The following is a 21,022-nucleotide window of genomic DNA, read 5'->3' as shown; positions in this document are numbered from 1 at the left end:
ATGAGTTATGTTGTTTATGTAAATATTGAAGGTAAGGAAGAGGTGAACGTATACCAAACCGTTAGGTTATACGCATTTGAGCTGGCATGTCGGTTATTTCTTAGTCTCGAGGATCCAAACCACATTGAAACACTTGGTTCTCTGTTCGACGTTTTCTTGAAAGGGGTCATTGAGCTACCTATAGATTTCTCGGTCACAAGATTTAATAGATCAAAAAAAGCAGCAGCGGCTATTAGGACCGAACTTATGATACTTATCAAAGCAAGAAGAGTAGCACTAGAAGAAGGAAAGGCATCATCTTCACAAGACCTCCTCTCACATTTGCTTACTTCTTCGGACGAGTGTGGCAGGTACATAACCGAGTGGGAGATTGCAAACAACATCTTGCTACTACTCTTTGCAGGTCAAAAAAACGTAGAAGAACTAGAAGACAATGTTCTGTACTCTTTATGACCTGTTGTATTTTTGTACCAATTACCCCCTATATTTGTACACAATTACAATTTAAACCCTCTAACAGTATAGTCAACTTCATGACAATATGACCAGTTGTATGCTTTTACCAATTACCCCCTGTAATTGTACATAGTTACAACTTAACCCTTCTAACAATATAATTTAATCAACTTCATGACAATCTTGAATATGAGTTTAATACTTATTGAGTTCATAAGAAACTAATAAATTCTCAAAATTATGGGATCCTTCAGAGAGGCCCTGGTGGATTTCGAGTATGCAGGCTATACGATACCCAAAGGGATGGAAGGTAAAAACTTATATTGTCTATATATAATGTCATTGTCTACGTGTGTAGTGATAAACACAACATAATTTTTGTATCTACAACAAATACCAACGGGTTACTGCATAATGTATAACTGAAAGCAGGATTTGTTGTACATGGCAAATTTGTGTTCTATGTTAATCTATTCACAAGCCATTGTCTATTAACATAACGAGGTCAATATATTGTCTATTAATCACATAGTATCTGTGTTGCATTTTCAGTTATATTGGAGTATTGCATCGACTCATAGAGATGAAGGTAACTTTGATGATATGGAAAAATTTGATCCATCGAGGTTTGAAGGGGCAGGACCGATTCCATATACATATGTACCATTCGGAGGTGGCCCTAGGATGTGTTTAGGGAAAGAGTTTTCACAAGTAGATATACTTGTATTCATTCACAACATCGTCACCAATTTTAAATGAGACTTGTTAATTGATACCTGATGAGAAAATCGTATATGATCCAATGGCTACTCCGGAAAAAGGGCTTCCAGTTCGTCTCCATTCTCGTTAAGTTTGATGAGTACAAACATGAATCATTGAAGGTTTAGAGACGCTGGTGTAAAATGATATGATGAACATACATACAACTAATTCGAGTGTTAATATATCATATAGCTTTTGATTTGCATGATGTAATAATCTATATAGTATTTATGTATGTATGTTATGGGTCGATTTGTCCGATACTTGGTTTGAAATAGCCTCAAACCCTAATGAGAGGAGTTTTTAAGCCACCAGACGTCACACATCAACCCTAAGTCAAATTTTGTAGTCATCTAAGAGGATTTGGAGTTCCAAACACCTCTTGATCTTCATCTTCAACCTACTACTTCATTCTTCAACCCTGGGTCGAATTTTTGACTGAATAGAAACTTATTGATTTATTTGTTTTAACTCTTACTTGTTTTATTTTATCTGGAACCTATATATAGATTAATCTATTTCACTATACATAGATAGTGCAGAAAACCTCATATATTCTAGTATTTAATAGCATGATACTTGCGTGTTGCAGCACATATTATAATTCAGGCTTGTCATGTAGCGATTATAAAAATAAAAAAAATAAAAATTGTTTGCATGTTATTAGCAAAAGTAAGAGTGTTGGGAACTTGCATGTCATAAAATTGTTGCCAAAGAAAGAGTTATATTTATATGACATGATTTTGTGAAAACTAGAAAGATTTGCGGAATTAATATATCGTTTCTTATTTTTATCTCTAACAAAACTTATAATAAAAAACGAGCATAGTGTTTGTGCGTTGCGGCGGCTAGAAGGTGAGGACAATATAAAAGGGAGACATAGGTGGAGATCGAGGGCAGCGGCGGCGAAGGAAGGTGGCGACGGAGGGTGATAAAAGATCGATGAGAGCGTGTAATAATTAAAAAGAATGAACAAAAGGAGTATTATATAATGATTTTTTGTTTAAGTATGGTATAAGGAATATTATGGGAATACTTTAAAAAAATGCTTAATTTTAAAAATAAAAAAGTCAATATGATATATATAGAAGTATAGATATTATAAAGAAATTGATAATTAATAAAAAGAAAATAATTACTCGTACCATATTTGGGATACTAATTGATAATCATGAAGAGGTATAGACACGCACAGCTTCACGTGGTATGTTCTTCTCTCTATTTGTTTGTGAAATCGTATTAGGTTAGAGTTTTTAAGGTGTGTTGTTTTAATAGAGAGTATATATTTCTCACATTTCCTACACTTAATATTTAATAAAGGGTTTATTTTTTTTAATAGTGAACTAGCACTGTATCCGTGCGATGCGGTGGTGGTCGTGACGGCGACAATGTGGTGGTGGAGGTGAGTGTTGTTGGTGGATGCGATGTCGAGTGCTGTAGATAATTCATATAAAAGTAATTGATTTAAAGGATTAATGGAGATATTTTAAAAAATAAAGGATTGATAGTGTAATGTAATTATTAATGTTAAGAAAATAGTGTATGTGAAAATATTTTAAAGGGTTATAGGTGAAAATATTACATGGAGGGCATTTTAGACATTTTCCTCCATGTAATATTCAACATGGGGTATTTTCTTTAATAAGTAGTATAGATATAGCGTAAAGTTCAATCAAACACTTGTAAATTGTAATGTTTATTTTTTCTATATATCAATCAAAATTTAATTTTCTTAAGATTAGACATAACAAAAGAAGTATAACTTTAATATTATTTCTTAATTATATTTTATTTCTAGTTACCACAAAAATGTATATGGTCCTAAATTCCTAAAATCTGGGCCATTGCTTCCACTAATATATCAATACGTTAACTTGTTCCTAGCCAACTTGATATCATTAAATCATTATCATGATTCAAATACTAACTACCATTCTCCTTTTCATCTTCTCATATGTTTTTTATGTTGTTTACAAGAATTCCAATTTCTCAACAAGTAAACTCAATCTTCCACCAGGAAGCTATGGATGGCCTTTTTTCGGAGAATCTCTTGCACTACTTCAAGCAGGCAGGGATGGAGTTCCAGAGAGATTTGTTCAAGAACGTATCAAGAAACACGGAAGTCCTTTAGTGTTTAAAACGTCTATACTTGGCGACCGTATGGCTGTGTTTTGTGGTCCTGCAGGTAACAAGTTTTTATTTGGGAACGAAAACAAGCTGGTCGGAGCTTGGTGGCCGATTTCAGTGAGGAAGATTTTTGGTAAATGTCTACTTACAACTCGTGGTAACGAAGCTAAGTGGATGAGAAAGATGTTGCTGTCGTATTTAGGTCCTGATGCATTCGCTAGTCATTATGCTGCTACTATGGATGTTGTCACACGTAGCCATATCGAAAATCACTGGAGAGGTAATTTCATTATTTACTTTAGGTACTCTCAGGGCTGATGAAATACCAACATACTTTCTTTATTTTACACGATTACACCATAAAACTGTTTTGTTAACATTCAAACTTTGTACACAGATTGACAGATATAGTAGTACTATATAAAAAGTAACTCCCAATACCGTCTTCTACGGGTTTTGGGTCCCAATACTGTCTTCGACAGTGTATGGGGAGGTTGATATGTAAACAGCTTTACCCCTACCAAAGGTAGAGAGGCTGCTTCCAGGTTCTACCATAGGTAGAATAGGACCTCCAGCCTTGCTAGGCATGAGGATCGAAGCTCCAACCACTGATCCAACCCATACTATATGGGGCTCACAATTATTAAAATATGGGGCTCACAATTAATAAAATATTACTATATGTTGTGGCTTATGGTTCACTTATATTTGGTTTTTTTATAAGAAGATAACTTACATAATGTTAACATCATCTAATCTAACTAGATGATGTTCCCCTCATAAAACCATAAAATTGATGGGGGATAATTTAATATGTGTGAAACTGATGTGAGTGCATCATCCTAAAGTTAATATCATATACATTAAAAGGGTCTCTGTTTATTTTTAATATCTGTAAATACCTAATAAAATATTATTATGGATAGTTTTTAAATTAAATAATAGCAATATATAAGTTGTGGATTTTTTAAAAATCGAGGACCCTGCTTCAAAGCCGGATAAAGGAGAGCACCAAACTCAAAATGGATTGTATTCCTACTTTATGAGCCAGTTCATTGAGATTGCAGGGCAACCCTTCGAACTTTACACATTTGCTTGGTCATCAACCAAATTGATAAATCGACTTTTCATATTTTTCCATGACAAATATTTCTTTTGTTTTTATTTACCGGAGATTACACAAATATATCACACGAGTAATGTTTTTTATGACAACATTGAAGGCAAGGAAGAGGTGAACGTATACAAAACCATTAGGTTATACGCATTTGAGCTGGTTTGTCGATTATTTCTTAGTCTCGAGGAGCTAAACCACATTGCAAAACTCGGTTCCTTGTTCGACGTCTTCTTAAATGGGGTCATTGAGCTACCTATAGATTTCCCGGGCACAAGATTTAATAGATCAAAAAAAGCAGCAGCGGCTATTAGGACCGAACTTATGATACTTATCAAAGCAAGAAGAGTAGCACTAGAAGAAGGAAAGGCATCATCTTCACAAGACCTCCTCTCACATTTGCTTACTTCTTCGGACGAGTGTGGCAGGTATTTAACCGAGTGGGAGATTGCAAACAACATCTTGCTACTGCTCTTTGCCGGTCATGATACCTCTACTTGTTCTATCACGTTGATCATGAAGAGACTTGGAGAACACCCTAATGTTTATGATAAGGTGTTGAATGGTCAGTTATTGTTTATGATAATGAATTGTCGTGTATAATTCTGATATGTTTATCGGACTAAATTTCAATGATGAATGACATATTTTTACCTGTAGAGCAATTGGAGATCTGTAAGACAAAAGAAGCAGGGGAAACGCTTAAATGGGAAGACATTCAAAAAATGAAATATACTTGGAATGTTGTATCTGAAGTCATGAGATTAACTACACCAGTTATGGGATCCTTCAGGGAGGCCCTGGTAGATTTCGAGTATGCAGGCTATACTATACCCAAGGGATGGAAGGTAAAAAACTTATATTGTCTATATTGTCTATGGGTAGCGATAGACAGACAACATATTTTTGCCATCTACAACATGTACAAGCAGGTTACTTCATAACTGCTTAAAGCACGTATTGTTGTAGATGGCAAATTTGTGTTGTAAGTTTGTAACTAGCAATTGCCTATTAATATAAGGGGCCGGGTCAATATATAGTCTATTAATCACATAGTATTTGTGTTACACTTTCAGTTATATTGGAGTATTGCATCGACTCATAGAGATGAAGGTAACTTTGTTGATATGGAAAAATTTGATCCATCGAGGTTTGAAGGGGCAGGACCGACTCCATATACATATGTACCATTCGGAGGTGGCCCTAGGATGTGTTTGGGGAAAGAGTTTTCACGAGTAGAAGTACTTGTATTCATTCACAACATCGTCACCAATTTTAAATGGGACTTGTTGATACCCGATGAGAAAATCGTATATGATCCAATGGCTATTCCAGAAAAAGGGCTTCCAGTTCGTCTCCATTCTCGTCATGTTTAATGAGTACAATCGAAGGCTTGAAAAGCCTGGCATAAATTGATATGAAGAACATACATATATCATATAGGTTTTGATTTGCATGATGTAAGAATTCATACTCTATAGTAAATATGTAAGTTGTGGGTCAGTTTGTCCAATATTTATGAAATTGGAGAGTTGTTCACTAGTGTTTTATTCCACTAAGTTGTTCTTGTCTAATCCATACGCTGTTGGGTATGTTCATATTGTGTAGTTGCCATTTGAGAGATTAGATTGCGTATATATTTACCTTATCAAGTCGTATAATACCTTCAATAATTTAAAATGCAAGTATTCGATCAATTTTCAAAGTATATAAGCATTCTGGTTATGTATTCTTATAGTCATAAAAAGAGATAAAAAAGAAAGGCCGAGAATCTACCGTGTAGGCAAAGCAGCTAAAGAGCATGTTTGCTAATACTATTCGGTGTTACATAATATTTGTATAATAATAGAATAATAAGTATAATAGAATAATAAAGAATAATAAGTGTAGAGACTGTCTGTGTAAAATAGAAGTTTAGGGGGCTGATTGTGTCATTCTGAAAGATGGGCCGTTGGAGGCGGTTATCAGTGGTGTTGGTGTATATATACGATATTCATATATGACATATACAGATTTGATGTGATAATTCCTTCTTCCTCGTAAATTCTCTCTTTCTCTGAATTCTATCATAAGAGTGGTATCAGAGCCGTCGATTCTCCGACGAGCTTAAGATTCCGGTTACACCTCCGATTAAGATACCATCTCAAGTTTCAGCAGCTTCTTGATTCTCTTCCTCTTTAAAATCGAAAGCGACTGGAAATTGTAGTTGTTTCTTCTCGTAGGTTCCCATCATATCTCCGGCGAATTCTCGATTACCGATCATCTTCTCAGGCGAGATTCGTTTTCCGGTGACCTATTTCATTTATAAAAAAAAAAAAAGAAAACAGCAGAAAATTCAACAGAAGCAATGAAAGATACTCCTGACGCTGGCATGGAAAGATTGCTAAGGAGTGTTGAACGTATGGTACAAGTGAGAGTTGAACATATTACACTTAGAGCGGTTGAAAAGGCCATAGATGCCGCAATTGATGATTTTGAAGCTAGGTCAGAATTGGAAGGTATACATTCAAAGACTGAATCTTCTTCTTCTTTATCTTGTGATGATAACAATTCAGTAAATTTTGTGGATAAACATGAAATAGATTTAGGAAAGGAAAATAGTGCACACCAGGTGTTTGATGAAATGCCTGACCAAAATTTGGTTGGATTTGAGGCTGGATTGAGTGATATCTCTCTTTGTAGGGATATTTTAAGAAACAATTCAGTAGGTTTTGTGGATAAAATTGAAAGAATTCGTAATGAAATTGCTGATTTCGTTTCAGTTAGTGATAAAGTAGCATTGAATAATGAGAATGATAATGTGGATGTCGATAGTGTTAGTAGGAAGCTTGTTTTTAGTCATTTGCCTTTTAAGAATAAAATTGAGGATTTGAATCATGATGTGATTGTCAAAGTTAGTGGTGGTGCGATTATGGCATTCAAATTTTTAGATGATATTGTGCATTTTGGAAATTTTTGGGGACAAAAATCCCATAAGAAGGGAGTATTAGGTAGTACTAGTATGGTGATGGATATAGGATCTTTTGGTTGGAAGCCAGGTTGGTTGATTTTTGTAAGGAATAAAAATGAGCTGCAAATGGGCTTTGTATCGAGTTCTGTTGGGAAGAAGTTGCTGAAGAAGTGTCTAATGAGTTGTGTTAATGGGGATAGTCATTTGTATATGTGTTTAGAGAACCAAGATATTGAGGAAGCATTGGTTCCTGATATAATAAAATTTGATTCTGAAACACTCAAGATATGTGGAATAGCATCGAATTTCTGGGTTATGTGCTGTGTAGAGGTCTGGTCATTGTCAAGGAAACATGGAGGCTTAGGAGAAGCATCTTTCGAGAATGCTTTCACACAACTTGATCATGTCCTTTTATATTCTGATGTGTTTTGTGAAAAGGTGGAAGGCGTCGTACAGATTTGATGTGATAATTCCTTCTTCCTCCTAAATTCTCTCTTTCTCTGAATTCTATCGTAACATTCGGAGATTATAAGGAGTTGGTAGTCGACTAGACTAGGCAGTGTGGCTGGTGCTCGAGATAAAATCTCTAATTAAAAACCTAAGAATATGCGGTGACATGACAATATTTTACGGGTAATGACAGTGACGATTTAAGAATGATGTAATAGCTCTACACCAATTATACATTGGGTATTTGTTAGCTGAAGACTGTTTATGAGTCGCTTCTCGCTAAGTGGGTGTGGAGATGTAGAGTAGAGACACAAAGTTTATAGAAACTAGTAGTTGATTCGGGTCATGGGTCAATGAGGAGGTGGGTGGTGTTACCTTATAATATCAGGGGAGTATGGAACAACATAGTCAAGATGGAAGATAAAATATTATTGAAAGGTAAAAGGATTCACAATTTTATGGAAGAGGGGCAAAATTCGATTCTGGATTGATAATTGGATAGGGGAGGGGCCACTTATGCTTAAAATGGCCTCACCTCTTCTTGCTGGAAACCAACAAGTCTTGTAAGGTGGCTGATAGGGTAGTGATGCAGATTGGGGATGGTGATTGAGAGTGGAAATGGCGCAGAATGCTGACTACTAGGGTGCAACCTGCTGCTGAATGGCAGGAGTGTAGTTCTTTTTTCCCCATTGTATGTGGGACGGATCAAGTGAATAAATGGGCTTGGACGTGGGATGTCTCTGAGGAGTTTTCCACTACTTACTGAAAAAACTCGTGATTGAGGAAGTGGGAGTTAGTAACGATAATATTGTTAATTAAATGGTTTAATTGGTTGTCTTCTAAGTGTAATGTATTTATATGAAGGGTGGCTTGTAATCAATTGCCACAACAATGTTGTTGCCAGACGTAACATCCCCATACAGGTCACAGGATAACACTTGTGGTTTTTCTGGTGAGATAAAAGAATCAGTTGATCATGTATTTACGGCTTGTGAAACATCTGTGAGAAGCTGGCATTTCTTCAAAAAGTGGGTAAGGATTACCATAATTCTTCTATGGATTAGTTTGATAATGACACTATCGGCATGAGGAGGAAGAAAGAAAGTGGTGTATGGCTTGATAAGGTTGCAAAACTGTTTTCTGATCGTAGAGGATCGAGAGAAAAATATGATGGGAGATTTTAAGTCCCCCTTTTTCTATGGCTTAAAAACAGGGCGAAGTTTACTACTAATTTATATCGGAAATTAAGAATGGTGTAAATTTTCTTTGTACATGTTGAGAACGGACGAACGGTATGTACATGTTTTGAGGTCAACCCATTTTAGGTTTCGATGTAGTTAATTGTTCAAAGTTTATATGTGCATTTTGAAAACTTCTTTTCTCGTCATTTATAAAAACAATTAACTACTAAATAACTGTAGGGTTGTTGACCGTTATGATGGTTCCTTAAATATGTTTTCATCGCTTTGGAATTGGAGAACACCACCTCGATCGGCTGAGGAGCTGAATGAGTTGCAGGACCTGAATGCTCTACTTATCGGAAGGAAGCTAATGGACACTAACGACAGATGGATATGGCAAGGAAAACATGGTACGGAGTTGACGGTCAAAGCTGTGAAAGAGGCCATGACAAGCTCCCGTGATTATAGTTCGATGGTCTAAATGGATACCATTAAAGGTTAACATTTTTATGTGGAGAGTTAGTTTGAATCGTATTCCTACATTAAAGGCTCTTAAAGATAGGAATTGTGTTTTTGGAGATGGACTTTGTATTCTATGTGGGGAGTATGAGGAATCAGATGATCACCTCTTGGGTGTGAATTGGCTAATTTGGTTTGGACTTTCATTAGCTCGTGGTGTAAGGCTACACCGTTCTTTGTTTTTTCAACAAAAGATCTAATCGAGATCCATGAGAATGTTGGTCTTGGGAAGAAGGAAAAGAAGGTTCTGAAAGGGGTTATCATGGTCGCGTGTTGGTGTATTTGTAAGGCTAGGAATGAAGCGAGGTTCTCAAATGTCCAAGTTAAGATCGAGAAAGTTGTACAAGACATAAAATCTTTGGCCTTTCTTTGGTATAGTAATAGAAAGAAAAATGTTAATATTACTTGGGATAGTTGGCGTAGATTCTTGATATAGTATTTGTACATAAACGTTGTATGTTGTTTGGTATCGCCACTTTGGCGGATACTTATTGAATGAAGTTCACTTTTAAAAAAAAAAAAAAATTAACTACTAAAATTGTATTTTATTTGAAAGATATGAGTTACTCGCGAATAACATGAGATCTAACATACATTATTTGAAACGGGTTTAGATTTACCGACATAAATTTACCGTTTGTTCGTTACAAACGAGGATACTATCTTACTGATGGAATCTATCCTAGGTGGGCAACTCATGTCAAAGCAATACCATATCCGACCGAAACAAATGACAAGAAGTTCAAGAATCGGCAAGAAAGGATGTAGAGTGAGCTTTTGGTGTTTAGAAAGGAAAATGGGGGATTTTGGGTCGGCCAATGCGAACGATGACGGTCGGCAAGATTACTAACATCGTGCACTCGTGTATTATATTGCACAACATGATTATAAAGGATGATGGAAGGGCAATATCATCGGTTCGTATTGTGGATACGGGAGTTCAACTGGTTTATAACCACGATGTAGTGGATGAGATAGAAGATGAAGATGTTCATCATCGTCTTCGATATGATCTTACAAATCACGTTGGGAGACAAAATTTAACCTATCTCGACGACCCGACGGCTCAACCAACACCGATTGCCGATTCATTCTCGTAGTTTTTTTTTATTCGTAATAAAATATATGTGTTTTTATTTTATTTTATGTTTTGTATCTTTAAATTTTTAATCGTTAAATGAAATACATGTGGTTTTTTTTTATATATATCTGGTTACTTATAATTAAAATAATTAATTATATAAAGTTTGTAATTAAAAGGTTAAAATTAAAGTTAGAAGATTAAAATAAGATGGAGTAATTTGATTAAGTTTTCCACTCCAAAGTCAAAGTGTATCTTCAAGTAGAGTAATTTTTAGCCTCCTTTGACTTTAGACAATTTATGCATCCCAGGTCCACCTGTATACCATCAACCCCACCTTGTATCAAACTTTCCACTCTCGATCTCCCTGCAACAAATTTCTAACTGCTACTAACATATATAAATTATTAAATAAATATATGAATATGAACTTAGGATCATCAATCCCTGTCCCAAGTGTGAAAGAACTTGTATCTGGAAAGTCTTTTCTTGAAGAAAGGGTCGTCCCTGACCGCTACTTAATACCCACCACCGCCGCCAATGATTACCCCACCGCGGCCGCCCCTTTCTCCGGCGACCCAGTTCCAGTCATTGACTTTACTAAACTAATTGACCCTCACTCGCAACAAACCCAGCTTCTCAAACTTCATAATGCTTGCAAAAACTGGGGCATTTTTCAGGTCAGCCTCTCCTTATTTCCCTCTTTCTTTCCCTTCAATTTTATCTTGTGAATGAATATTACTAATATGTATTGAAACTTTGTTCTTTAACAAAAGGGTAAAATTAATTATTTTGACTTTGTAAGTCAAACAGTATGGGAGTCAGAGTTAGTATAATATATAGAAGGAATTGTGATCATAATGTTTGATTTTTTCTTTTTATTTATCTTGCGTATTAGTATGCTTCAATTCGATAGATATACATTTACAACAACCAGAATATCGTTTCTGATTTAGCCAGTGTCCCTCGTCGGTGTTATGATACAAGTCACTTTCCATGTTTTGCTAATATGCACCGGTACCTTGACCCCGCCAGGTTATATAGTCACGTACTGGCTATACAGGGGGAGTTACCATTGACCTGACTTTCAAGATAACGAAATGGGGTCCCTGCCACTCAGGCCAAGACCTTGCTATTTGGGTCACAACGATGTCATTGACTTAATGTGTGTATATTCTGTAGTCTGTACCTATTGGTCCATTTTCAAGAAATAACAAGTTACATCAACTACTCTAAAATAACCAGCCGTGCTGGCTATTGTTGTTTAGATTTTGCATAGCAAGTGCGTAATGTACTTGTTATAGAACACAGATACCTACGGGCCCAACTATTTTTATGTTAACTTAAACTTATGTACGGTGAAAAGTTGTGTTAAGAATATGAGTGGCATTAAAAATATAATGCAACATTTTTGCTATCTAATAAATAATAATGATTGTTATGATGGAATATGAACAAATACATGTACATCCTTTTCTCATCAATAACAAAGTTGAACAGTCTCGTTATGGATTATTTCATGTTTGAAATTCTGATAATCTATTACGTTGAAGTTAGTAGGTCATGGAGTTTCTGATGAATTGCTAAAAGTTATGCATAGAAAAAGTCAAGAGTTCTTCGATATGCCCGCTGAGGAAAAGATAAGGTATGCACAAAAACCTGGAAGTCTTGAAGGTTATGGTCAAGCTTTTGTGATATCTGAAGACCAAAATCTGGAATGGTGTGACATGATCTTCCTCAAGACGATTCCCACTCATATACGAAAATTAGAGTTTTGGCCCCAAGAACATCCTCACAATTTCAGGTAAGATGATTAACTGTTCCCTTTCATGTGAGAAATATGTGTATAATATATTACTTTTTAAGATTTTAGAGTGCCAACTGTTAATGTTTGTCTTTATTTAGTCAATTATTAACAGAAGATAGCTCGTCATGTGAATCAGGGAGGCATTGGATACGTATTCTCATGATATGAGGAAGACTGCTGTTTCCATAATTGGGTTTATAGCCATGGCTTTGGGACTTGATGGAAAAAGCTTCTCTGAAGCTTTTGAAGGAGGAAACTATGACGTGAGGATGAATTGCTACCCACCTTGTCCCGAGCCTAAACGAGTTATTGGTATATCATCTCATGCGGACATATCAGGAATTACACTCTTGACTGATTGTGGTGATATCCCAGGGTTGCAAGTCCTCAAAGACGGCGAATGGGTGTTTGTTGAACCCATAACAAATGCCATCGTTGTGAATATTGGCATTATAATGGAGGTACGTTAAACTCTTACTTCGTTTAGGAAGACGTTGCCTTTGACCTTAAAGATCGAATGAGCTACTAAACTTGATTTTTTCAGAACATGAAAATGGTATCAACTTTGCAGAAAAGAATCCCCACATTTGATCAAAACTCTAACAAATTCAGTTATTAGGATGCTCCACCAAAATTTTGATATTTTCATCGGCAAATAGCATAAAAACAAGTACGTTAGTCTCATTTCTTTGTGAGATAAGGAACTCTGTTTCTAGGGTTATGTTTAAGGGGTAAACTGACCAACATACCTGATCATGGTAAATTAACTTTGACCTGATGGCTTTTTGTATTCATTATGTGGTGCTAACATGTCACTGGTGTGGTATATATATAAACCGGTTAACTAACATTACCCTATATAGAAAGTTCTGAAAGTCCGTTATCATCTGGGGGTAACCAAAGTTCCTTAGCGCAACCGAAACAGGTCTAAAATATATTTTTTTTCTTATGTAAGTTATCCTACTTTGATACAGTTATAAATCTGCATATCGTCATGAAAAGTTGATACCATTGATTTGGCTCTAATTGATATGCTAAAAGTTGCCTTCTTATCTTTCTTGGGAGTTTGATTACTGTAGGTCGTGAGCAATGGAATTTACAAAGCTCCTTATCACAGAGCAGCAGTAAATAAGCAGAAAGACAGGTTTTCAATAGTAAATTTTTGCTATCCAAGCAAAGATTTTTATATAAAGCCAGTTGAAGAACTCATAAATTCCGACTCCCTGGCTCTGTACAAATCCTTTACATATGACGAATATTTTCAAAGCTTCTACGAACGCACTAATCTCAGCGATGATGGGGTTCCATTCATTGATACCTTGAAAATCTAATACCCGGAAGAACTTCAAATCCTGTAAGTTTGTCTGAATTTGAAACTCCTGCAATCTTTTTGAGTTGTTTTCATCGTAAATTTTGGAGTATTTGATATAATATTGCTATAAATTTTCAGCAACAATTAGTCAATTATTTGAACAATGTTTGAAACAAGTGTATCATATGTTTTTCACTTTTTTGACTTTTTCTGAGGCATATGCAGTGTGTTGCTGCTAATTCGTTATACTAGTGATTGCTTATAATTTTTATACTGCATGTAAAACTATTTGAAGGAAATAAATTAATAAGTCGTTCATGGCTTCTCTATTTTTTTTTTTATATATTTCTTTTAAATACTGTTGGTGCTATATTATTTTAACCTCGAATCTAAGTGCTACCGAATACTAATTAGCAATGTGAAAGGCTTATTGGAAAGTCAACTCTTTTTAGGAATAACTACTAAACTCATCCTATCCTAAATTCCTAACTATACATAAACTATAAACATTACAGTTGCATAATATCAACCTGTCTCCCCGATAGTTTTGCAACAAAATTTCATACATGACATGATTTAGTCACATTTCCATGAATCAGATAAACCTAACTTACATCAACTATATCTAAATATTTAAAATTAAAAAAGAAATTATTACCCAATTTTCCAAGTTAAGAATGGTCTTGTTTGGGAACTTGTCATTATGTACATCTTCTTCTATGAGTTTCATAGACTTCAGATTCTCAAATTGACTTTGGTTGTCAGCAGCTGGGTCCTCAGCTCCTTTCATCGTATATTTTGATGTGGAATTCCTGTAAGAGAAGTGCCCAGCAGAGCAATCGTGGTTTCACTTATTGTTTATTGAAGAAATACTTTAATGCAGAATGGTTAGCGTATAACTGTATACTATTGTCTGTGACAAGATCGGCTAGAATCTGAATTTTTTAAATGCAAACACTACCACAAGTAGCTCCTTTTCTGTTGTATAATTCTCTTTGTGCATTAGTGAGGATTTTACATCCATTGAACAACTTTACATAACTAGATCATCATTACGGCACGAAAGATAATTAACAAAATAAACCAGGCCAATTCTTCAAAAACACTTAGCCTTAATGTTGTTGCTGACCTGAAGTCCGTGGAAGCTCAAAGACGTCAAATAAAAAAGTAGTTGGTGAGCTTACATGATTGTTTTGAAAAAGCTTCATTTGCCAGTTCATTGTTCAGGTATCATAAATCGTTGTGAAAAACAACACTTGGTTACCTTTGTTTTTCAGATGATTTGTTCCAGCTTGCTAGGGGTGATGTAAACTCGTCTAGAATCTTAATGGAGGCCTTAAATGTTTTCAAGGGGATGGTAGGTTTAGTTCCAAGTTTTCCCAAAAGCACAGCGATCAGGTGAAACAAGCTATCTTTGATATATTGCCATTTGAAGAAGAGAAACTTTCAGTTTGTTACCTTGGAGTCCCTCTTATATCATGCAGGCTATTGTGAAAGTACTGCGAAGTGTTCGTTAAAAGGGTGGAAAAGAGAATAACGGATTGGAAGAATAGTTCCTTGTCATTTACTGGAAGATTCCAGCATATCAACTCGGTTTTGTCTTCCATGCATATCTATTGGGCGTCAGTACTCGTTTTACCTATTGATCTCCAGAAAAAGATATATGGATTCCTGTGGTGCCAAGGAGATATGAAAAGGGGAAAACCTAAAGTATCATGAAAGCTGATTTGTCTTTCAAGTATAAGGGGGGGCTGAGTATTCGGCTGGTTTCTGAAGTTAACCAGGCATTGATGGCTGCACATGTTTGGAGGATTTTCAAGGGATTCACTTGCATAAACTTAAAGTTTGATGTTTTTGGGATATAGCTCTACATGTTGGTATGAGTTGGAGGTGTAGAAAGTTATTACAACTTAGAGAAACTATTTGGCCCCAAATTTGGTCGCAACTGGGGAATGGAAATTTGACAATTGTTTGGTTCGCTACATGGCTGGTGTGATCATGAGCCTATTCTTTTTTACCTCATTTTGGTGTGTTCATCACTAAATTATACGAGGGTATGTAGTGTAGTGGATTTGTATGATTTACACAGTACACACGTTATGGTCTTTGAAAATATAAGCAACCAAGTTTTTCGTTTTGGTCAATATTTATAAAGTTTCAACCTAGACATCGTAAATATGAACATACTGTCTAGACGAGTTTGATGCCCTGACTTGCATAGGTGATGCTAGATATAGGAAAGGACGAATGGTCTTGGAACTATCGTGGCGCGGGAAAAAGTCCTTCCGAGTTTCACATTTCTGTCATGCTCTTGACAGTCTCATCTGCGGATGCAATTCACTACTACCTGAATTCTTCAAAAGTTAATATCTTTGACTCTTCTTCGTTTAGTGTATGTTGCGTGATTGTTTACCTTTTCGGCTAAACCTGGTACTTAAAGGTATTCCTAACATTTCTCTGGTCTGCCTAGTTTGTTGCATGGGGTTGGATACGGTTGAACATACATTTCGAGATTTTAGCACTAACTCTGAGAAACTCAAGATCTCCTAAGCTCAATGGTTGCAGCTTGACATACCAGATTGTGGAGATGTTGACATGAGACTAGATTGATTCGGTTCTTTAAATTCCCAGGTATAGGAATCTTTTACATGGATTATGGCGCGCGGTTTTGGTGGTGGGGCATTTGGAAGCATTGGAACAATGTAATCTTCTCCTAGGAGCGCGATAGCAGCGTGGTCATCTTCCGCTCTGTTGTCTAATTATCTTTAGAGAAATTATCACAAATCGTCCCTGTGATTCGCATTTTCGTCCCTGAACTTTTTTTTTTATCACTAAATGTCCCTGAGAAATTATCTTTATTAGGGTTTTTGTGTTGATGTAACAAGTTTACTTTCTCATGACCTTTGTGGCATGTTAGCATGGGAGACCCGGAGGGGTGCAAGCAAGACATTCGTCCGGGGTATAATTTTGAGGTGGGCACAAAATTTTTATATATTATATTATATATGTAAAGGTTTTAGGTAAAATAAAACAACTATTAAAGTAAAACAAATAAACAATATATGTAAAAGTATAATATTAAATATATATATATATATATAGGGTAAAGTTATTTTGAGAACTTTTTTTTTGCGAGAACCTTTGAGAACTTTTCAAATCAAGCCCAACAGATTATTGTTCTTTACATGAAAATTGTTTTTTAATTGTTTTCTGAATAACTTATGTATAATTTTGAAGTTTATAATTGTGTGGAGCATGGATTATCATCCGTTATACAATTATGTGGAGATTTGGATTCTTGATCGTATGTGCACGAATATTGCTATGATCAGATGTATGCAAGTCAATCACATGTAATCATAGCAATATTCGTGCACATGTGATCAAGAATCCAAATCTCCACATAATTGTATAACGGATGATAATCCATTTCTCCACACAATTATAAACTTCAAAATTACACATAAGTTATTCAGAAAACAATCAAAAAACAATTTTCATGTAAAAAATAATCATCGGTTGGGCTTGATTTAAAAAGTTCTCAAAGGTTCTTACAAAAAAAAAGGTTCTCAAAATAACTTTTCATTATATATATATATATATATATATCATTTCATAAACAAGTTAATGCCTAAGTTATAAATATACAGTACTTTAGGTACTAAATATGTGTACATATAAATATATGTATACATATTTAGTCCTAAAGTATTGTATTCATAAGAAAAAAACAAGTTGGTGAGAGTTCGAGTAGCTTAGAAGCTTCATTTACCCTAGAAGAGAACTTTAGAGTGAACTATTATATATATATATATATATATATAGTTGATCAGACTCGTTCTTCCCTTGAGACAAGATTTGAGAAATTCAAAGAGTATGAGAAATTATTTGACTTTTTGTTTCCACGTAATTTGAGGGGAATTCAAGATGAAGATTTTATGTTGTCATGTTCGAGTCTTGTAAATGCCCTCAAGTTTCAATAAAGATCAGATATTCATGCCGATGAACTTCATATGGAGTTGAAGTTATATGACATGTCACAAACCAATGAACTTAACAACCTTATAGATGTTTTGAAGGTCTTGAAACAGCTAGGTTATTTCCCAAATGCAACCATTTCATATAGAATATTGTTGACTATTCCAATCACGGTTGCATCTGTCGAAAGGATTTTTTCGAAGTTGAAGTTATTGAAATCTTATTTACGTTTAACAATGTCCCAAGAAAGAGTGGATTAGCGATGATAGCTATTGAGAATGAAACCTTAGAGAGTATAGATTGCGAAAAGCTAATCAACCAATTTGCTATGAAGAATGTTAGGCAGGCTTCTCGAATCATTGGTTAACTAATTTGGTATGCATTTCTAATACTATCATTTTGTTATTGTTATAATGTCTTAATTATATATATAAAAAAAGTTGCTTATATAGTTGGATTCCATAGAGTTGGGGGCTTTTTTTCCAGCTCGGACTAGGCACTTGATTTCTCAGGCCGCCACTGCATGTTAGCCCTACCCATTTGGTGTGAACTCTAATTTTCTTAAGAATTTTATTACTGTTATAAATTTCTATTATTTTTCTATATATTGTTCAAAGAAAATATGAACATGATCGTTATTGATTCAAGTTATAGACAAAATTAACCTGTAGTGACTTGTGTGGTCCATATGTTTCATGTGATAACATTTTTGTCAAAGTTGCATGTCAAACAAAATAGAAACAAAATAGAAAAGAGAAAAAAAAAAAAAAAAAAAAAAAAAAAAAACAGCAAAAAAATCATACTGAAAATGACAAATCATTTCCTTTTGTTTCTCTGTAAGGCATGATTCTTTACAGAAAGATCTCGTAATATACTTTCTTCTAAAGACGTTTTTGACATCCGGAATACTTTCTTGTAATGCTTAGCTAGTTTCTGCTCCTATGCTTTTATCTTGAACCTGTGTATAAGTCAAACAAGTCAAATATACATATATACGAAATGAATCCACTGTGATGTTTGTGCCATTCATCTCCAAAAATTTAGTAACAGTACAAAAATATAATGAATTGAATTTATAACGCTATACTTTTTCCTTGAATTTGATACAAAAGAGATTTATTATTACGTTATCCATGTGTGTAAGTGACATTTCATATAACCTATAATAGGACATGCCATGGTGTCATTTTAGCAAATCTATAGCACTATATTATACCATTGTTACCTGCTGAAAGTTACTGAACTGCATACGTTGGTAACAAACTATTTTCGTACTTTATTACATCCAAAGAGGATTAGAATTATAATCTACTACGATAAACCCTATCATTCTCATGAATCCAATTGCTTAATGTTTTAACTAACCCAAATGTTAAATGTTTTAACTAATACAATTGTTATTGTTATTTACAAAGAATTAAGTCATATAAAAAGGCATTTAAAAGAAGCCACCAATAAATGAAACTATTAACCACCACCAAAGTGGCTTCGTGGTGAGGTGCTCTCTAGATAAACATATTCGGTGGCCATGAAAATCGTCAAAACGATCACAAGGTTAACCAACTTAGGTCGCATAAATTTCAGTAAAAAAAAAAATTTCTCATTTCCATATAACTTAAACAGGGAAACCTATCCGTTTATGGGATAAAGCTATTATAAGTTACCTGAAATTCCATTGCCCTTTTAAGTCGTGATAAAACTTCTTTTGATGTTGGTCGTTTTTCTCTATCATCGTCCAAACATAGGTAGGCAACGTTTTGAAATGTAGTCAATGATTTTGGCACTATTTCATCTTTTATAGCATGAAACACCACCTCATCCTGTTTTCCTTCTTTAAAAATGTGTTCAATAAAAGTGGATAGAAACTGACCCTTATGTTTGTAAACTGCAAATGCTGTTCTGCCACACAACATCTCAAACAAGACCACCCCAAATGAATAAATGTCAGATTCTCGGGTTAAGGATCCCGATTTTAAGTACAATGGATCCAAGTATCCTTTTGTACCACAAGCATGATCGATAACATAATCTGTTTCCTTATTTACCGTACTTATCATCGAAAGACCAAAGTCATCAACTTTTGTCTTCCAATCATCAAACAATAAAATGTTAGCAGCTTTGATGTCCCTATGTATCACCACCTCTTGTCCATGACCACCCCCATGAAGGAAGTCCAACCCAGTTGCAAAATCTATGCATATCTTAAGTCGGTTTCTCCATGTAAGAGTAGGGTCACTCAAATACTTGTCAAGACTTCCCATAGGTGCATGTTCATAAATAATGACTTTTACATTTGTTTCGTTGCTATAGCCTATGAGACCAATGATATTCTCATGCTTATACTCGTAAAGAATTTGCAACTCATTATAAAATTGTTTCTCCCCTTGACCATGCCTTGTATCTGGTTGCTTTGCAACAATTGTATAATGTCCATTACCATCTAAATTTGCAACTTCACCTTTGTATACCCTCCCAAAACCTCCTCCTCCAATGTCATTGGCACAATTGAAGTTGTTTGTGGCCAATTCAATGTCTTCTAGTGACATTCTTAACATGTCTTTGTTATTTTTCTGGAAATGATGAGATATTAGATTAACATGTTAACCAATAATAATGAAATTATTATTTTTAAAAATAGTTTAGCTTATATAGTTAATTAATAATATTTCTTCAATATATATATATATATATATATCAATTATATGTTTATGTTGGTCCTTATATTCTCTAAACGTGATCAATGAATGAATGATAAACTAATTATTCATAGCAGTCAATAAATCGCGAAGAAGAAGTGTATATACGTAGTAATGTCAACTTACTTGGAAGTAGAATGCTTTCTCAAGTTCCTTGATGATGACCGTCATTGTTGGACGTTGGTTCTGCTTTTCTGCAATACATTGGCTTGCAATATTTATGAATGGGTCTAAAGAATCTTTGTTGGGTCCTTTTGTTGGCATATGATCATATTATTATAAGTCGCATGTCCGGGAATAATTTAAGCCTATGGGGTCACACGAAATGATACGGTAACTCGATAATAACAATTGATATATTAAAGTAATATATTAATTAGTTTGATCACGAAATAATTAATTAAACATAGTTAAATGATTAATTATATTTAATTAATTAAAAAGGAGGATTAAAATGTGAAAATTGGAAAGTGGGCTTGGACCTAGGTCCATGACATGGGACGGTTTCATCAAGGCTTTCCATAGCCTTGATGTTGCTTAATTTCCAAGTAATGTTAACCTAAAATTATCCTATAAATATAAGGGCTAA

General features: G+C 34.8%; 3 protein-coding genes and 1 pseudogene across 3 annotated transcripts; 3 read left to right on the top strand and 1 right to left on the bottom strand.

The window, feature by feature from the left end:
* On the top strand, positions 1–1,344 carry LOC122604423 (annotated as a pseudogene).
* A 1,781-nt stretch (positions 1,345–3,125) lies between these two features.
* On the top strand, positions 3,126–5,848 carry LOC122605281 (beta-amyrin 28-monooxygenase-like). Its single transcript, XM_043778190.1, has 4 exons — positions 3,126–3,625; positions 4,569–5,024; positions 5,120–5,307; positions 5,536–5,848. The coding sequence occupies exons 1-4, from the start codon at positions 3,130–3,132 to the stop codon at positions 5,833–5,835; spliced, it is 1,440 nt and encodes a 479-aa protein (XP_043634125.1). The 5' UTR covers positions 3,126–3,129; the 3' UTR covers positions 5,836–5,848.
* Positions 5,849–10,986: 5,138 nt separating this feature from the next.
* On the top strand, positions 10,987–14,682 carry LOC122606054 (probable 2-oxoglutarate/Fe(II)-dependent dioxygenase). The gene is made up of 5 exons (XM_043779019.1): positions 10,987–11,320; positions 12,194–12,444; positions 12,584–12,908; positions 13,527–13,801; positions 14,525–14,682. The coding sequence occupies exons 1-4, from the start codon at positions 11,060–11,062 to the stop codon at positions 13,776–13,778; spliced, it is 1,089 nt and encodes a 362-aa protein (XP_043634954.1). The 5' UTR covers positions 10,987–11,059; the 3' UTR covers positions 13,779–13,801; positions 14,525–14,682.
* Positions 14,683–18,659: 3,977 nt separating this feature from the next.
* Positions 18,660–20,604, bottom strand: LOC122604422 (putative receptor-like protein kinase At5g39000). Its single transcript, XM_043777316.1, has 3 exons — positions 20,560–20,604; positions 19,402–20,307; positions 18,660–18,695 (listed from the first exon to the last, which is right to left on the bottom strand). Exons 1-3 carry the CDS (start codon positions 20,602–20,604, stop codon positions 18,660–18,662), a joined length of 987 nt encoding a protein of 328 aa, XP_043633251.1.
* Between the last annotated feature and the right edge of the window lie 418 nt (positions 20,605–21,022).

Source organism: Erigeron canadensis, chromosome 6 (assembly GCF_010389155.1).
Source record: "Erigeron canadensis isolate Cc75 chromosome 6, C_canadensis_v1, whole genome shotgun sequence".
In the NCBI taxonomy this organism is placed as follows: Eukaryota; Viridiplantae; Streptophyta; class Magnoliopsida; order Asterales; family Asteraceae; genus Erigeron; species Erigeron canadensis.
This window is presented reverse-complemented; position numbering and strand designations above follow the sequence as displayed.